The 13,925-nt window shown below is 41.6% G+C and overlaps 1 protein-coding gene across 15 annotated transcripts in view; it reads right to left on the bottom strand.

The window, feature by feature from the left end:
• Window positions 1-13,925, bottom strand: part of THADA (THADA armadillo repeat containing) — a 368,672-nt gene that overhangs the window by 291,141 nt on the left and 63,606 nt on the right. For all 15 annotated transcript variants that reach the window (XM_055377797.2, XM_004029147.5, XM_055377798.2 and 12 more), the window contains one exon: window positions 9,201-9,310. In XM_055377797.2, coding sequence (XP_055233772.1) covers window positions 9,201-9,310 — 110 coding nt within the window. The remainder of the gene's footprint in view (window positions 1-9,200; window positions 9,311-13,925) is intronic.

Below are 13,925 nucleotides of genomic sequence, written 5' to 3'. Positions count from 1 at the left end.
GAAGAGAACGAAGGGAAGGATAGGAAGGGAAGGAAGGGAAGGGAGGAAAGAGAGGGAAGGGAGGGAAGGAAGGGAAGGAAAGGAGGGAGGGAGGGAAGAAGGAAGGAAAGAGGGAAGGAAAGGAGGGAGGGAGGGAAGAAGGAAGGAAAGAGGGAAGGAAAGAGGGCAGGAGGGCAGGCAGACAAGAAGGCAGGCAGGCAGGCAGATGCACAAAAAAGAGGTAGGGAGGGCCGGGCGTGGTGGCTCACTCCTGTAATCCAGCACTTTGGGAGGCCGAGGCAGGTGGATCACCTGAGGTCAGGAGTTCAAGACTGGCCTGGCCAACATGGCGAAACCCAGTCTCTATAAAAATACAAAAAAATTAGCCTGGCATATTGGTATGCTCTTGTAATCCCAGCCACTCGGGAGGCTGAGGTGGGAGATTCACTTGAACCCGGGAGACAGAGGTTGCAGTGAGCCGAGATTGCACCACTGCACTCCAGCCTGGGTGACAGAGCAAGACTCCAGCTCAAAAAAAAAAAAAAAAAAAAAAGGTAAGGGGTTTGTTGTTGTTGTTTTCCTATGCTAAGTGCTACGGCCTAAGCCCCTACTAAAAGTAACAGAAGTGAACAGGCCAGGCTATAGCTGCTATTCAGGCCTTTGTATTGTCTTGAGCAGATCACTGAAGCAAATTATTGTTCCATAAACAGATTACTCCAACTTCTATCCACAGAGCTATCTCACTCCCACTGGATAAGTATTCTAAGATAAGAATAAAACCCGCAGACTAAAATCAAATTACATAAGCTGTATACCCAACTAATTGGTCATTAGACAATTATTTTGTACCAATAAATCCGATTCCCTGACTACAAAGTGGCTTTTAAATGGCTTCATCCATCCAACTACATGTAGTAGCACACAGCTATTTTTAACTTATATTACTATTGCTAACTGAGAAATGTCACCTTCATTTCCTCAAACTCTTTCAGTATGATTTATTTTTTCTAACTTAGAGATTTTCCCAATCTCTAATTATTTCATAAGCTAAATTCCCATTCAACTCCATTCAATCTTTGGTCAAGTATTATATTTATTATTTCAAAGTTCATGTTTATTATTTCAATGAAACTAAACACTAATAGATGTGTGCAGGAAGGTTGTTTGCATGTATATTTTAAATAGGAACATAACCCTGAAGCACCAGGAAACTTTAAGCCTGAAAAATGATTTGTCCAAATGAAATCCTGTTAGAAAGCTACATATCAAGAGAAGCCATCTTAACCTCCCTCACCACTATCATACATTATTGAGGCTTACTGCAGGCTAAAACATTAGGGGGCTATTTTGAAGACTTAGCTGCAGGCACAGGCAATAATACAATGACCAAATCTAAATTGAATTACCAATCAGAGGGCCATGGGGAGAAGGACAAGATACAGTGGATTAAAAGAAGTCGTTGGAAGATGTACCAGATAGCTGGTTCTCTCAATTATTTAATATAATCATTCCCTAAGATCTAGGAGAAAAAATTAATATTAAAAAAATTCTGCCCTCTCCCTCTCCCTCTCCCTCTCCCTCTCCCTCTCCCTCTCCCTCTCCCCTCTTTCCACGGTCTCCCTCTGATGCCGAGCCGAAGCTGGACGGTACTGCTGCCATCTGAGCTCACTGCAACCTCCCTGCCTGATTCTCCTGCCTCAGCCTGCCGAGTGCCTGCGATTGCAGGCGCGCACCGCCCCGCCTGACTGGTTTTCGTATTTTTTTGGTGGAGACGGGGTTTCGCTGTGTTGGCTGGGCTGGTCTCCAGCTCCTAACCGCGAGTGATCAGCCAGCCTCGGCCTCCCGAGGTGCCGGGATTGCAGACAGAGTCTGGTTAACTCAGTGCTCAATGGTGCCCAGGCTGGAGTGCAGTGGCGTGATCTTGGCCCGCTACAACCACCTCCCAGCCGCCTGCCTTGGCCTCCCAAAGTGCCGAGATTGCAGCCTCTGCCCGGCTGCCGCCCCGTCTGGGAAGTGAGGAGCGTCTCCGCCTGGCCGCCCATCGTCCGGGATGTGAGGAGCCCCTCTGCCTGGCTGCCCAGTCTGGAAAGTGAGGAGCGTCTCTGCCCGGCCGCCATTCCATCTAGGAAACAAGGAGCGCCTCTTCCCAGCCGCCATCACATCTGGGAAGTGAGGAGCCTCTCTGCCCGGCCGCCCATCGTCTGAGATGTGGGGAGCACCTCTGCCCTGCCGCCCAGTCCGGGATGTGAGGAGCGTCTCTGCCCGGCCGCCCCGTCTGAGAAGTGAGGAGACCCTCTGCCTGGCAACCGCCCCGTCTGAGAAGTGAGGAGCCCCTCCGCCCGGCAGCCGCCCCGCCCGAGAAGTGAGGAGCCCCTCCGCCCAGCAGCCACCCCGTCTGGGAAGTGAGGAGCGTCTCCGCCCGGCAGCCACCTCGTCCGGGAGGGAGGTGGGGGGGTCAGCCCCCCACCCGGCCAGCCACCCCGTCCGGGAGGGAGGTGGAGGGATCAGCCCCCCGCCCGGCCAGCCACCCTGTCCGGGAGGTGAGGGGCGCCTCTGCCCGGCCACCCCTACTGGGAAGTGAGGAGCCCCTCTGCCCGGCCAGCCGCTCCGTCCGGGAGGGAGGTGGGGGGGTCAGCCCCCCGCGCGGCCAGCCACCCCGTCCGGAAGGGAGGTGGGGGGGTCAACCCCCCGCCTGGCCAGCCGCCCCGTCCGGGAGGTGAGGGGCACCTCTGCCCGGCCGCCCCTACTGGGAAGTGAGGAGCCCCCCCCAGCCCGGCCAGCCGCCCCGTCCGGGAGGGAGGTGGGGGGGTCAGCCCCCCGCCAAGCAAGCCGCCCCGTCCGGGAGGTGAGGGGCGCCTCTGCCCGGCCGCCCCTACTGGGAAGTGAGGAGCCCCTCAGCCCGGCCAGCCGCCCCGTCCGGGAGGGAGGTGGAGGGGTCAGCCCACCGCCCAGCCTGCCACCCTGTCCGGGAGGGAGGTGGGGGGGTCAGCCCCCCGCCTGGCCAGCCGCCCCGTCCGGGAGGGAGGTGGGGGGGTCAGCCCACTGCCCAGCCTGCCGCCCTGTCCGGGAGGGAGGTGGGGGTTCGGCCCCCCGCCTGGCCAGCCGCCCCATCCGGGAGGTGAGGGGCGCCTCTGCCCGGCCGCCCCTACTGGGAAGTGAGGAGCCCCTCTGCCCGGCCAGCCGCCCCGACCAGGAGGGAGGTGGGGGGGGTCAGCCCCCTGCCCGGCCAGCCACCCCGTCCGGGAGGTGAGGGGCACCTCTGCCCGGCCGCCCCTACTGGGAAGTGAGGAGCCCCTCTGCCCGGCCACCACCCCGGCTTGGAGGTGTACCCAACAGCTCATTGAGAACGGGTCATGATGACAATGGCGGTTTTGTGGAATGGAAAGGGGGGAAAGGTGGGGAAAAGATTGAGAAATCGGATGGTTGCCGTGTCTGTGTAGAAAGAGGTAGACATGGGAGACTTTTCATTTTGTTCTGTACTAAGAAAAAATTCTTCTGCCTTGGGATCCTGTTGATCTGTGACCCTACCCCCAACCCTGTGCTCTCTGAAACATGTGCTGTATCCACTCAGGGTTGAATGGATTAAGGGCGGTGCAAGATGTGCTTTGTTAAACAGATGCTTGAAGGCAGCATGCTCGTTAAGAGCCATCACCACTCCCTAATCTCAAGTACCCAGGGACACAAACACTGCGGAAGGCCGCAGGGTCCTCTGCCTAGGGAAACCAGAGAACTTTGTTCACTTGCTTATCTGCTGACCTTCCCTCCACTATTGTCCTGTAACCCTACCAAATCCCCCTCTGCGAGAAACACCCAAGAATGATCAATAAAAAAAAATAAAAAATAAAAATATAAATAAAATAAAAAAAATAAAAAAAAAAAAATTCTAAAACTTTACTTAAAAAGCTGGCATAGAGGTTACTCACTGAGAACAAAGTCCCTCTGCTATTGTCTAAATGAGAAAGTGTTATTATGAAAACTTTTTACATGAGTGTTCAAATATTGAGGAAAAACAGTAATATCTGACTCAACTATTATAGTAGGCTTAAAAATGAAAATAAAAATGCAGGAGTCATTAACAAACACTTAGAATGTATACATCAAGACATTCTAGTTTTCTCCAAATTCTTTTAATCCACAATAGAAATGGGAAATTAAAAGGATTTTTCTCTCTATAAAGAATATGGCTCCCCAGGCAAGATCCCGCCACTGCACTCCAGCCTGGGCAACAGAGCCAGACTCCATCTCAACAAAACAAAACAAAACAAAAAAAAGAATATGGCTCCCCAAGGTGGCTCATCTCTTAGTTATTCTTTATTTAATTATTCATATTTCAAATAAAATTAATAGGACACTCAGTGAGAAATAGTGTCTTATTTAGACACATTTGCCAAATGAAATGTAAATAAAAGTTTAGGCTGGGCTCAGTGGCTCATGTCTGTAATCCCAGCACTTTGGGAGGCTGAGGTGGGGATACTGCTTGAGCCCAGGAGTTTGAGACCAGCCTAAGCAACATGGCGAAACCCCATCTCTACAAAAAATACAAAAATTAGCTGGGCATGGTGGCAGACACCCATAAGTCCTAGCTACTTGGGAGGCTGAGACAGATTCTGATCACTTAAGCCAGGAGGCAGAAGTTGCAATGAGCCAAGATCATGCCACTGCACTCCAGCCTCGGCAACACAGAGATTCTGTCTCAAATAAATAAATTAAATTAAAAATAAAGTTTACACAAGATTGTATATTCTTTCATTCAAAGCTGAATGACTCTTCCCCAAATCTTATATATTACATTCTGCATTTATTTATTTCTCAACTGCATATTCTTTAGAGACTTGGTCTTTCATTCTCCAGAAAGGTAGAAGAAATTATTTTTTCAGTATTATATTTAAATTGCTCATCAAAAGTTTTCTGTTGAATTTGAATCATGGTAGCTATAATTAACTGATGAAAGTTTAAATATATATTTAAATGATTTCTGTCCACAGAATTGTTGATGTCCATGAGTCAGTACTAGTATTTTATGACAAAAACTACTAAATGTCACAATTTAATTTTTTCAGGCCAATAATGTGAAAATGATTATAATTACTGCAATAAATATCTGTAGATTAAGCTACATTACAAGTAAAGCAATTCGAATATTTGAAGAGTAAGACAACATCAAGCACTAATAAATCTCCCTTCTAGATTTAGAATTATAATCAATGATTTTATCCCCTTATAGTTAAGTTTGTATCTTATGGTTGGACAAATTAAAGTTGGATTCCCAACTTAACATCCTAGAAGTCTGTTCATTTTCATCAGAAGAACGACTTCAAATAATAAGATCAGAGAAAGTAAACAAGCAAATATGAATGTCATCAAAAAGTTGAATTTAGAGTTTTATGACATTAACAAACTTAACCACTCCAATCAAATGCTTAGACAAGTAATTATGCACAGGCAAGCAATGATGTTTTTTAAGGAGAATAGGAATATTTCACTGACTTCTAAATAGAAAGCACGACATAAAAAAATCAGATTACAGAAAATTAACTCAACACACTATTTGTGTTATGTGTGTTGCAAGTGTTGCTTTCAAAACATTCCCAGAAAAAATAACAATCTCTCCATCCCTATTTATTCTTAGATGATTGTTTAATAGTGAAGTCAGTTTATATTTGAAGACATTTTGCATAATCCTATTAAAAACCAATTCAAACAATGTGGGTCATGTTTAACTCTTCAGTTATTTATCCATTAATCTCTTTAAGTGCTTCCTTCCTTAACACAGCTGTAGTTCAAGAGGTGGCCAGCAGTTGGCCTCCATTTCTGTGGATTTTCATGAATGCCCAGATTTCTTTTTGCAAACTTTTTAAATGTTGTATGCCTAAACAACTTTTTCATAACTTAAGGGCTTATAAAACGCTCTCAAAAGGGCTCCAAAAGAAACAAATTTTCTTTTAAAAATAAAAACCAAACAAAAGGAAGCCACACACACTGTAAAGATGTTCTCTGCAAAACATTCTGTTCAGCAGATTTGAAATGTCTCTAAAGGGATCAAGAACTACGTGGTTTGAAAGCAACAGCTGATAACTCCTAACAGGTTGGTTAAAAGCCAACAGTAACAGCCATGAGAAAATCTTTAAACTAGATTAGGAGCAGCTAAGATACCAGGCATCGGGCATTCCCTAGTCTCCATTTATTTGCTCCATTTATTCGGAATGCCTTCAACTGTACCATTCAACCACAGTTATTCAAAAGCCTCTGTCCTTAGACCTCTGTTCTTTTTTCCTTTCATGCTCTCCACCAAAGACTGCAATCTTACTATGATATTTTTGGAGAAAACTCACAAATCTACATCTCTGTTTTTGTTATATCACCCAAACTAATCCCCTATCTCTAACATCTGACTTAATATTTCCACCAGGGTATGCCATCATTATCTCATACTCAACACATAAAAAACAAAAAAACTTACTCATCTTTATCAAACCATTCCCTCTTTCAACTTCCTTTGTTTTGTTAACATCAACCCCATTTGTCTGGTGACCAAGACTTAGAATCACAGAAGCAACCATGAACTCCCTAGTAACCTCCACTATTCACATTCTGTTGGTTCATATGGCAGATGGCATTTTTCAAAGATGGCTACCACAACATCTCCTATCTGCGTATACTTCTACAATATGATCTTGCCACTTTGCCGTCAAAAGGTAGATTGAATCCAGGCTGGTCCTAAGATGCACTTAAAATCAAAGGAATGTGACTAAAGCAATGCAATGAGACTTCCAAGGCTGGGTCAGAAAAGAGCATACAGCTTCTGGCTGATTCTCTTGGAATACTCTCTCTGGGGGAAGCATGCTGCCATATAAGAATTTCAACCCCAAGACTACCATGCTGGGGTGAGAGGCCACATGTAGTCCCAACTAGGCCCAGCCTTCTAGCTAGTCCCACCAAGGTGCCATAAATGTGAGTGAAGTTGTCTTAGGTCCCTTGTGACCAGTTCATCTGCCAGCTGAATGCCACCAACTGAACTCAGTAAATACCCTAAGGAAGAATCACCCAGCTGAGCCCTGCCCAAATTGTTGAGATACAAAACCATGAATGTAATAAAATGTGTCCACAGCTTTCCTTCTAAGCGTACATCATGTGAGGAGTTGTTACTACCTATGTGGGGACAAAAGCTAACTAAAACCCCATGTTTGTCTCTATTCCCAGAGCCATCACCCAAGAGGAAGCCCTCATCACCTCAGATCTACTTTGTTATAACTGATTGCAGGCTCTCCTTACTATAATCTGTATTACAATCTATCTAACCTAACATTTCCAACCAGAAAACTGCTTTTACATGCCAACCCCACAACCAACATCAATCTCATGTTTTAAATTTGTAGGAAATTCTATAATGCAAAGAGGTCTTCTTAAATATGTATTTTATTTGATTCATACAACAAAAGCCAGAGATCTGTCAATAGGGCAAATACCCTTTTCCTTAAAGAAGAAGAGATCAAAGGTTAGGGAGGTTAATTTTTGTACAATCTCATTGCCAATAAATGGAATGAATATACACAGAACTAAGAACCAGAGTCACAGATTACTGCTATTCCTCCATTCTATGATGCCTCCTATGATCTATTTCAGAGCAAAAATGTTTGATGCCTCTCTCCATTCCTGCTACAGTAAATCTATTTCCAAGACACTCTATAATTTGGCCTCAATCTATCAACTTGCCTGGTTATTTCCTACCAACTCCACCACTACAGGAAGGATGGCTTATTTATTCACCTTGCTGATTCTAGCCTCCGAACATTTACTCACAATGTTTCCTTCTTTCAACTCATTCATTAGCACAAATTCCACCTCTTCCATGAAGCCCTACCAGCCTATCCCCATTGCTTTCTCTCTCTGCTATTCCTATATGTTTTATAAATTTCACCCAAAATTTGGCAGTTTTATCTTGTTCAAGTGTGTCGGTCTTACTTCCAGGCTGGTAATCAGTCCACACACATCCATACACAGAGAGATGCTGGGTGCTGTATACAGCCAGTGTTGGTTCTGACCAGTCAGTGCTCACAACATACCTTTTGTTAAATATTTTGAATTTCATCTCTACTTATTCCTCAAACTAAACCATAAGCTCTTTAATAACAGGAACTTCATCTTATAAAAAAACCATAATATCATCCAAACCAAGCACAGTACTAAGCACACTGCTGGTATTCATACATTCTTGTTAACTGATTTGACAGGAGTGGAGTGTGTTGTGTTTTGAGGGAAAAAAAAGTTCATAAGTCATGTCTACACTGGAAACAAAAAGTTGAAAAGATAAAATATTTTCAACATCAGCAGTTTAATGTCAGGGACTTTTTAAAAAGTATCATTTAAAGACATTCTGTGCAGCCCATAACTGCCAAAATGTTTTATAAATGTTTTTACCAGACATGTGAAAAAAAAAGTTTCAAAAATATTCAAGGAATAGATGTCTTAACAGCCTAAAATAAAATGTTTGCTGAGGCTACAAGGCTGGCAGAACTCTGCTTCATTTCAAAAAGTTTCCAGGCAATGGAAATGTTTTCCTGGAAAATACTACCTTTTATTTAGAGAACACTTGCCATGAACACTTAGTCATTAAGTAATTTAAGGTTTCCTCACAAGCTCTTTGGAGGAAATCTATTATATGAATGAATGAAATTATCTGTAACTATAATGTCAAGAAATACATTTGGTTAAATATATGAAATCTATCTAAGTAGTTTTCCAGGTAAAAGGAAAAAAATCTTTTCTACTTTTCAGTCTACTTACTGTTCTTTTAAACTTTTCTATACAATAAAATTATGAAGAAAAAAAACAAAATCCTTAAGTGCTTCTGTAATACAAACCCCAAAAATTGCAAGGCCTGTTTTATTCCAAACACCAAGTAATTTTCAAACAGACAAAACATTTATTTCATTTAATAAAAAAAAAAAACACAGTAATTTCAAAGCTATTTTTAGCAAAATCTTTGAGTTTGCTTCAAATCACCTTTCAATGACAGAATAATAACTCAGTTTGGACGTTTCAATCAGTTATCTGCAGTAAATCATACAATGAAACCTAAGAAAACAATTTCTTCCAAGAGTTTTGTAGTCAACCAGGTCTTATTCTTTTAAAATTCAAAAGACACAACTAAATTCTACTCCAAGCATATGCTTTGTATATTTAGTCTTTTTAAAACGTACACAAGAGGATATTTGTTTTACCTGTTTAGTACTTCAGTGAGTTTCACAAAACCAGTATAAGCCAATTCAAATGCTCCTCTGTGCCTGGACTGCAAAAGGTGTTGTTTAAAGTAATCTCCTATTTCTTTTACCTTTAAAAAAAAAGCAAAAACAAATGTCCGATTTATGTTTACATTCACAAGTGTATTTATATCAGTAACACTGTTTAGAACCCAGGTCTAGGGGTCCATTCATTTAGCGCTTACCATATGACAGAACATGTTTTAAGCTTTTTTTTTTTTTGAGATGGATTTTTGCTCTGTTGTCCAGGCTGGAGTGCAGTGGCACAGTCTCAGCTCACTGCAACCTCCACCTCCTGGGTTCAAGTGATTCTCCTGCCTCAGCCTCCCAAGTAGCTGGGATTACAGGCACCTGCCACCACACCTGGCTAATTTTTGTATTTTTAGTAGAGATGGGTTTCACCATGTTGGCCAGGCTGGTCTCTAACTCCTGACCTCAGGTGATCTGCTCACCTTGGTCTCCCAAAGTGCTGGGATTACATGCGTGAGCCACTGTGCCCAGCCATTTTAAGTATTTTTTTTTTAACAATAGCTCATCTAATCCTCACAGTAATTCCATGAAATAAGTAAGATCATTATCTCTACTTCACAATTGGAAAACTGAGGCCAAGAAAGGCTAAGAAACTTATCCAAGGTCAGACAGCAAGAAAGCAATGGAACCAGAACATGAAGCCAAGCAGTCTGGCTCCAGAGTTGACCATCTTTAACTGCTACACTAGAACTGCCTTCCTATGTCACATTCACAAACCTTAGTGTGTTTTCTGTTATAGCTCATGTTATTCAACTCCAACAGAAAATCACACAAAGCGACAACACTCACACACATAGGTCTAGGTGAAATAATTACCTTTTTTCCTTCTTTTAAAAATTTTTTTCTTTTTTATTGTGGTAAAATATACATAATATTTGTCATTGTAACCCTTTTTAAATGTACAATTAAGTGGCATAAGTACATTCAAACTTTTGTACAACCATCACCATCATGCATTTAGAGAACTTTTCATCTTCCCAAATGGAAACTCCATACCCATTAAAAAATAACCCGTATTACCTTTTAAAGACATAAAATTGTTAATGACAATGCAAGATGTGGTGCAAAGGACCTCCTGAAAAACTGCTAGGCTTTACTTCAAGACAGAACCATGGAATTTGCCAGAATGTCACCCAGTGGCTTTCCTACATGCTGTCTTTCTCCACACAAGATTAGACAAATAACAAATATGACTTTTTTTTTTTAAAAAAAAAAACAGGATCTGGTCTTGCTTTATCACCCAGGCTGGAGTGCAGTGGCACAATCATAGCTCACTGTAACCTCAAACTCCTAGGCTCAAGGAGTTTGAGGTTACAGTAATACTCCCACCTTAGCCTCCTGAGCAGCTAGGACTGTAAGTGTATGTCACCAAACCCACCTAATTTTTTAATTTTTTGTAGAGACAGGGTCTTGCTATGTTGCCTCGGCTTAAGTACAGTGGCTATTCACAGGTGTGATCACTGTGCACTACAGTCTCCAACTCCTGGGCCCCAAGGAGTCCTTCTGCATCAGCCTCCCGAGTAGCTGTTAACTATAGGCATGAACCACTGTGGCCGGCCAGATTATTTATTTTAAAGAAAACAAAACGGACAATTCATTGTTGACTAAGGTTTTTAATAGAATTAACTTTTAAGCTGATTAGGCTTTTATACCATTAGATTTAGTGACTATTGTCTTTTAAAAATCAAGATTTTGTATAAAACTCAGGACCAAAGCTGTAACCAGCTATCTCTTGATCCAGGTCTCCCCAACAGATCACAGGATGGTAAAAGACAAGTTGTCCCAAGATATCTCAGATATGCTTACCTAGAAACACCTCCTATCTCAGCACAGGGACTAGATTAGTATTCTGCACACATTAGAGATGATAAACAGTAGAATAAGTAGTTAAACATGTCATCATGGGCAAGTATCTCAGTTTCCTCATCCATAAACTAGGGATAATACCAGTATTTAGGACACAGGTTGTTGTATTAAAATAAGTAATAAATTGAAAAGCTCAGAACAGGCCCATAACCTATAATCCAATTCAGTTCAATATGAGTTCTGACTAGGGTTCTAAATAGAGGAAAACTAAAGACGTAATCCACACTCAAAGTACATCTGATTATAAAGATATAATAAGTGATACACATGGAGAAACAAGAATCAGATAGGAGACTAACAAAGAACCAAAAAAGCAGTATATAATAATTTTTTTAAAAAAAATTCTAACTCTTTAGTATCCCAAACAGTGACAGGTCATGTTCTTCAGTTAGTTTTCCTGTAAAGATCTGATGAGACTCTTCATTTTAGTATCTTTTAAAGACCACATACTACCAGTTGTCAAGAGCCACAGTCAGGTAAGCCTTATTTTATCTTCAATGTGGTAATTTCAGAGCATAGTTTGAACAGAATTATCTAGGCTTAAATCCGAATTAAACCCCTAAAATAGGGCTGAAGCCCGATAATCCTATAAAATAAGTAACTCATGATAGCCAGCTTAAAAAAATAATACTAATACAAAATAAGGACTAGAAGAACCACAAGTTAGCTTATTTGTAATGACCATCATTTCGATTATTAGAGAAACAAGAGATTTCTAAGAAGGTACTTAAAGACAGAAAATAAAAACAGAAAGTCAATGAGATGAGGTTTCTCTAACTTCCTTAATTTTTTTCCCAAAATGTTGCAGATATTAAAACATACTTCAGGAAAACATAAACTTTGTCATTACTGACAAAGTGCTTCTCTGTGGATTTACAACAGTTCATAATTTACTCCTTAGGCAAAGATCAGATTTTCATTGCTTCCTTTATTCAAACTCCCTTCGAAGGGGTCTAAAACAAAAAGCATATAATAAAAATCAAAGACCTCAGAAGTATGACCAGTGGGTGGTCTTCTCAAGGATGGACCTCAACCCTAGGTATTCCTGGCACAGAAAACAGAATGATGTTCTAAGGACAAAACTGAGATATAGGCAGTTTTTCCTTTCATTTTGCACTTAATAATTTCCGAATAAACCCACATAGCTAATACCTAGGCTTATTATCTTTTTTCCTTTTGAAGATAATGTAAAATTCCTGTTAGATAACAGTCTTTCTTTAGCACCATGTAAAATGCTTCGCAGCTTAATGCTGTGGTAGATAGAAAAGATGAAAACAAGATGCCTGTCCTCAGCAGGCTTTTAGTTCACTTTGGCAAAGAAAACCAACATGCTGTCTGGTGCCCATTAGAAGCATAAGTTCCAAAAAATGAAAGATCCTTTTGCACTGGAATAATGAGAAAACACTTCACATCCAGAACTTGAACAGGCTATTACAGTACTTGGGTGGACCAAAATGAAAGAGGGTAATTAACATGAGAAGAGGCTGGGAGACTAGAATGAATAGACCAACACTAAATAAGTGCATGCCAGCTACCTGCCAGATACTTTGCTAGGTCTTTTCATATCAATGAATGAGCATACACAGACAAGGGTAAGTAAACCTGGCTGAATGACCTAGAAGTTTTGTGCTAGAAAACAGTAAGGACAAAGCTACAAGGAAGAGATGAATCCAATTACAAATGACTAGTGGGCTTGGCAGTGTAGTCCATGAGCAGCTGAACAGAGAAGAAACACCAGGCTGACAGCCTCCCAGCGGATAATCAGACCACATGAAACAGATTTAACTCAAACCACTTACAAAATTAATAACAATAAAATCAGAAACTATTTCAAAATTTGATTTTTAAAATGAAAATCTCTGAATTTTCACTTTAAAATGAAAACCTCTGAAAACTCCAACTCAATTGCCTATTAGATACCACTGAGTTTCTATTTAAGGTTCACAAAATGGATAATGGATGTACAAAATAATTTTTTAGAGGTAACTATTAATTTTTATTGCATTTCTTTCTAGTCTTTTCCTTTTGTTCAACTCATAATTTTTTTAAAAAAACCTCTTAGCAAACTTGGAAGAGACAAAAACTTCCTTAACATCATAAAGAATACCTATAAAAACCCAATAGGCAAACATCACAGACAATAGTGTAGGGTTTTTTTTTGGTGTTTTTTTTTTTTAATCCTCTTTAAAATCAGGAACAAGATAAGGGTTCCTACTGTCACAACTTCTACTGAATTCTGTTCTGGAGCCCCCATCCAGCACACTAAAATAAGAAGAAATGAAAAGTGTAAAAAATATGAAAGAGGCCAGGCACGGTGGCTCATGCCTGTAATGCCAGCACTTTGGGAGGTTGAGGCTGGTGGATTGCCTGAGCTCAGGAGTTCGAGTCCAGCCTGCACAACACAGTAAAACCCCCGTCTCTACTAAAATACAAAATACTAGCAGGGAGTGGCAGCATGCGCCTGTAGTCCCAGCTACTTAGGAGGCTGAGGCAGGAGACCTGCTTGAACCCGGGAGGCAGAGGTTGCAGTGAGCCAAGATTGTGCCACTGCACTCCAGCCTGGGCAACAGAGTGAGACTCCACCTCAAAAAAAAAAAAAAAAAAAAAAGGATGGTTCAACATACACAAATCAATAAACATGATCCATCACGTAAGCAGAACCAATGACAAAAACCACATGATTATCCCAATAAATGTAGAAAAGGCCTTCGATAAAATTCAATACCCCTTCATGCTAAAAACTCTCAATAAACTAGGTATTGATGGAACATATCTCAAAATAATAAGAGC

This window comes from Gorilla gorilla, chromosome 12, assembly GCF_029281585.2.
Source record: "Gorilla gorilla gorilla isolate KB3781 chromosome 12, NHGRI_mGorGor1-v2.1_pri, whole genome shotgun sequence".
NCBI lineage: Eukaryota > Metazoa > Chordata > Mammalia > Primates > Hominidae > Gorilla > Gorilla gorilla.
The sequence above is the reverse complement of the archived record's forward strand: the minus strand, read 5'-3'. Positions and strand labels throughout refer to the sequence as shown.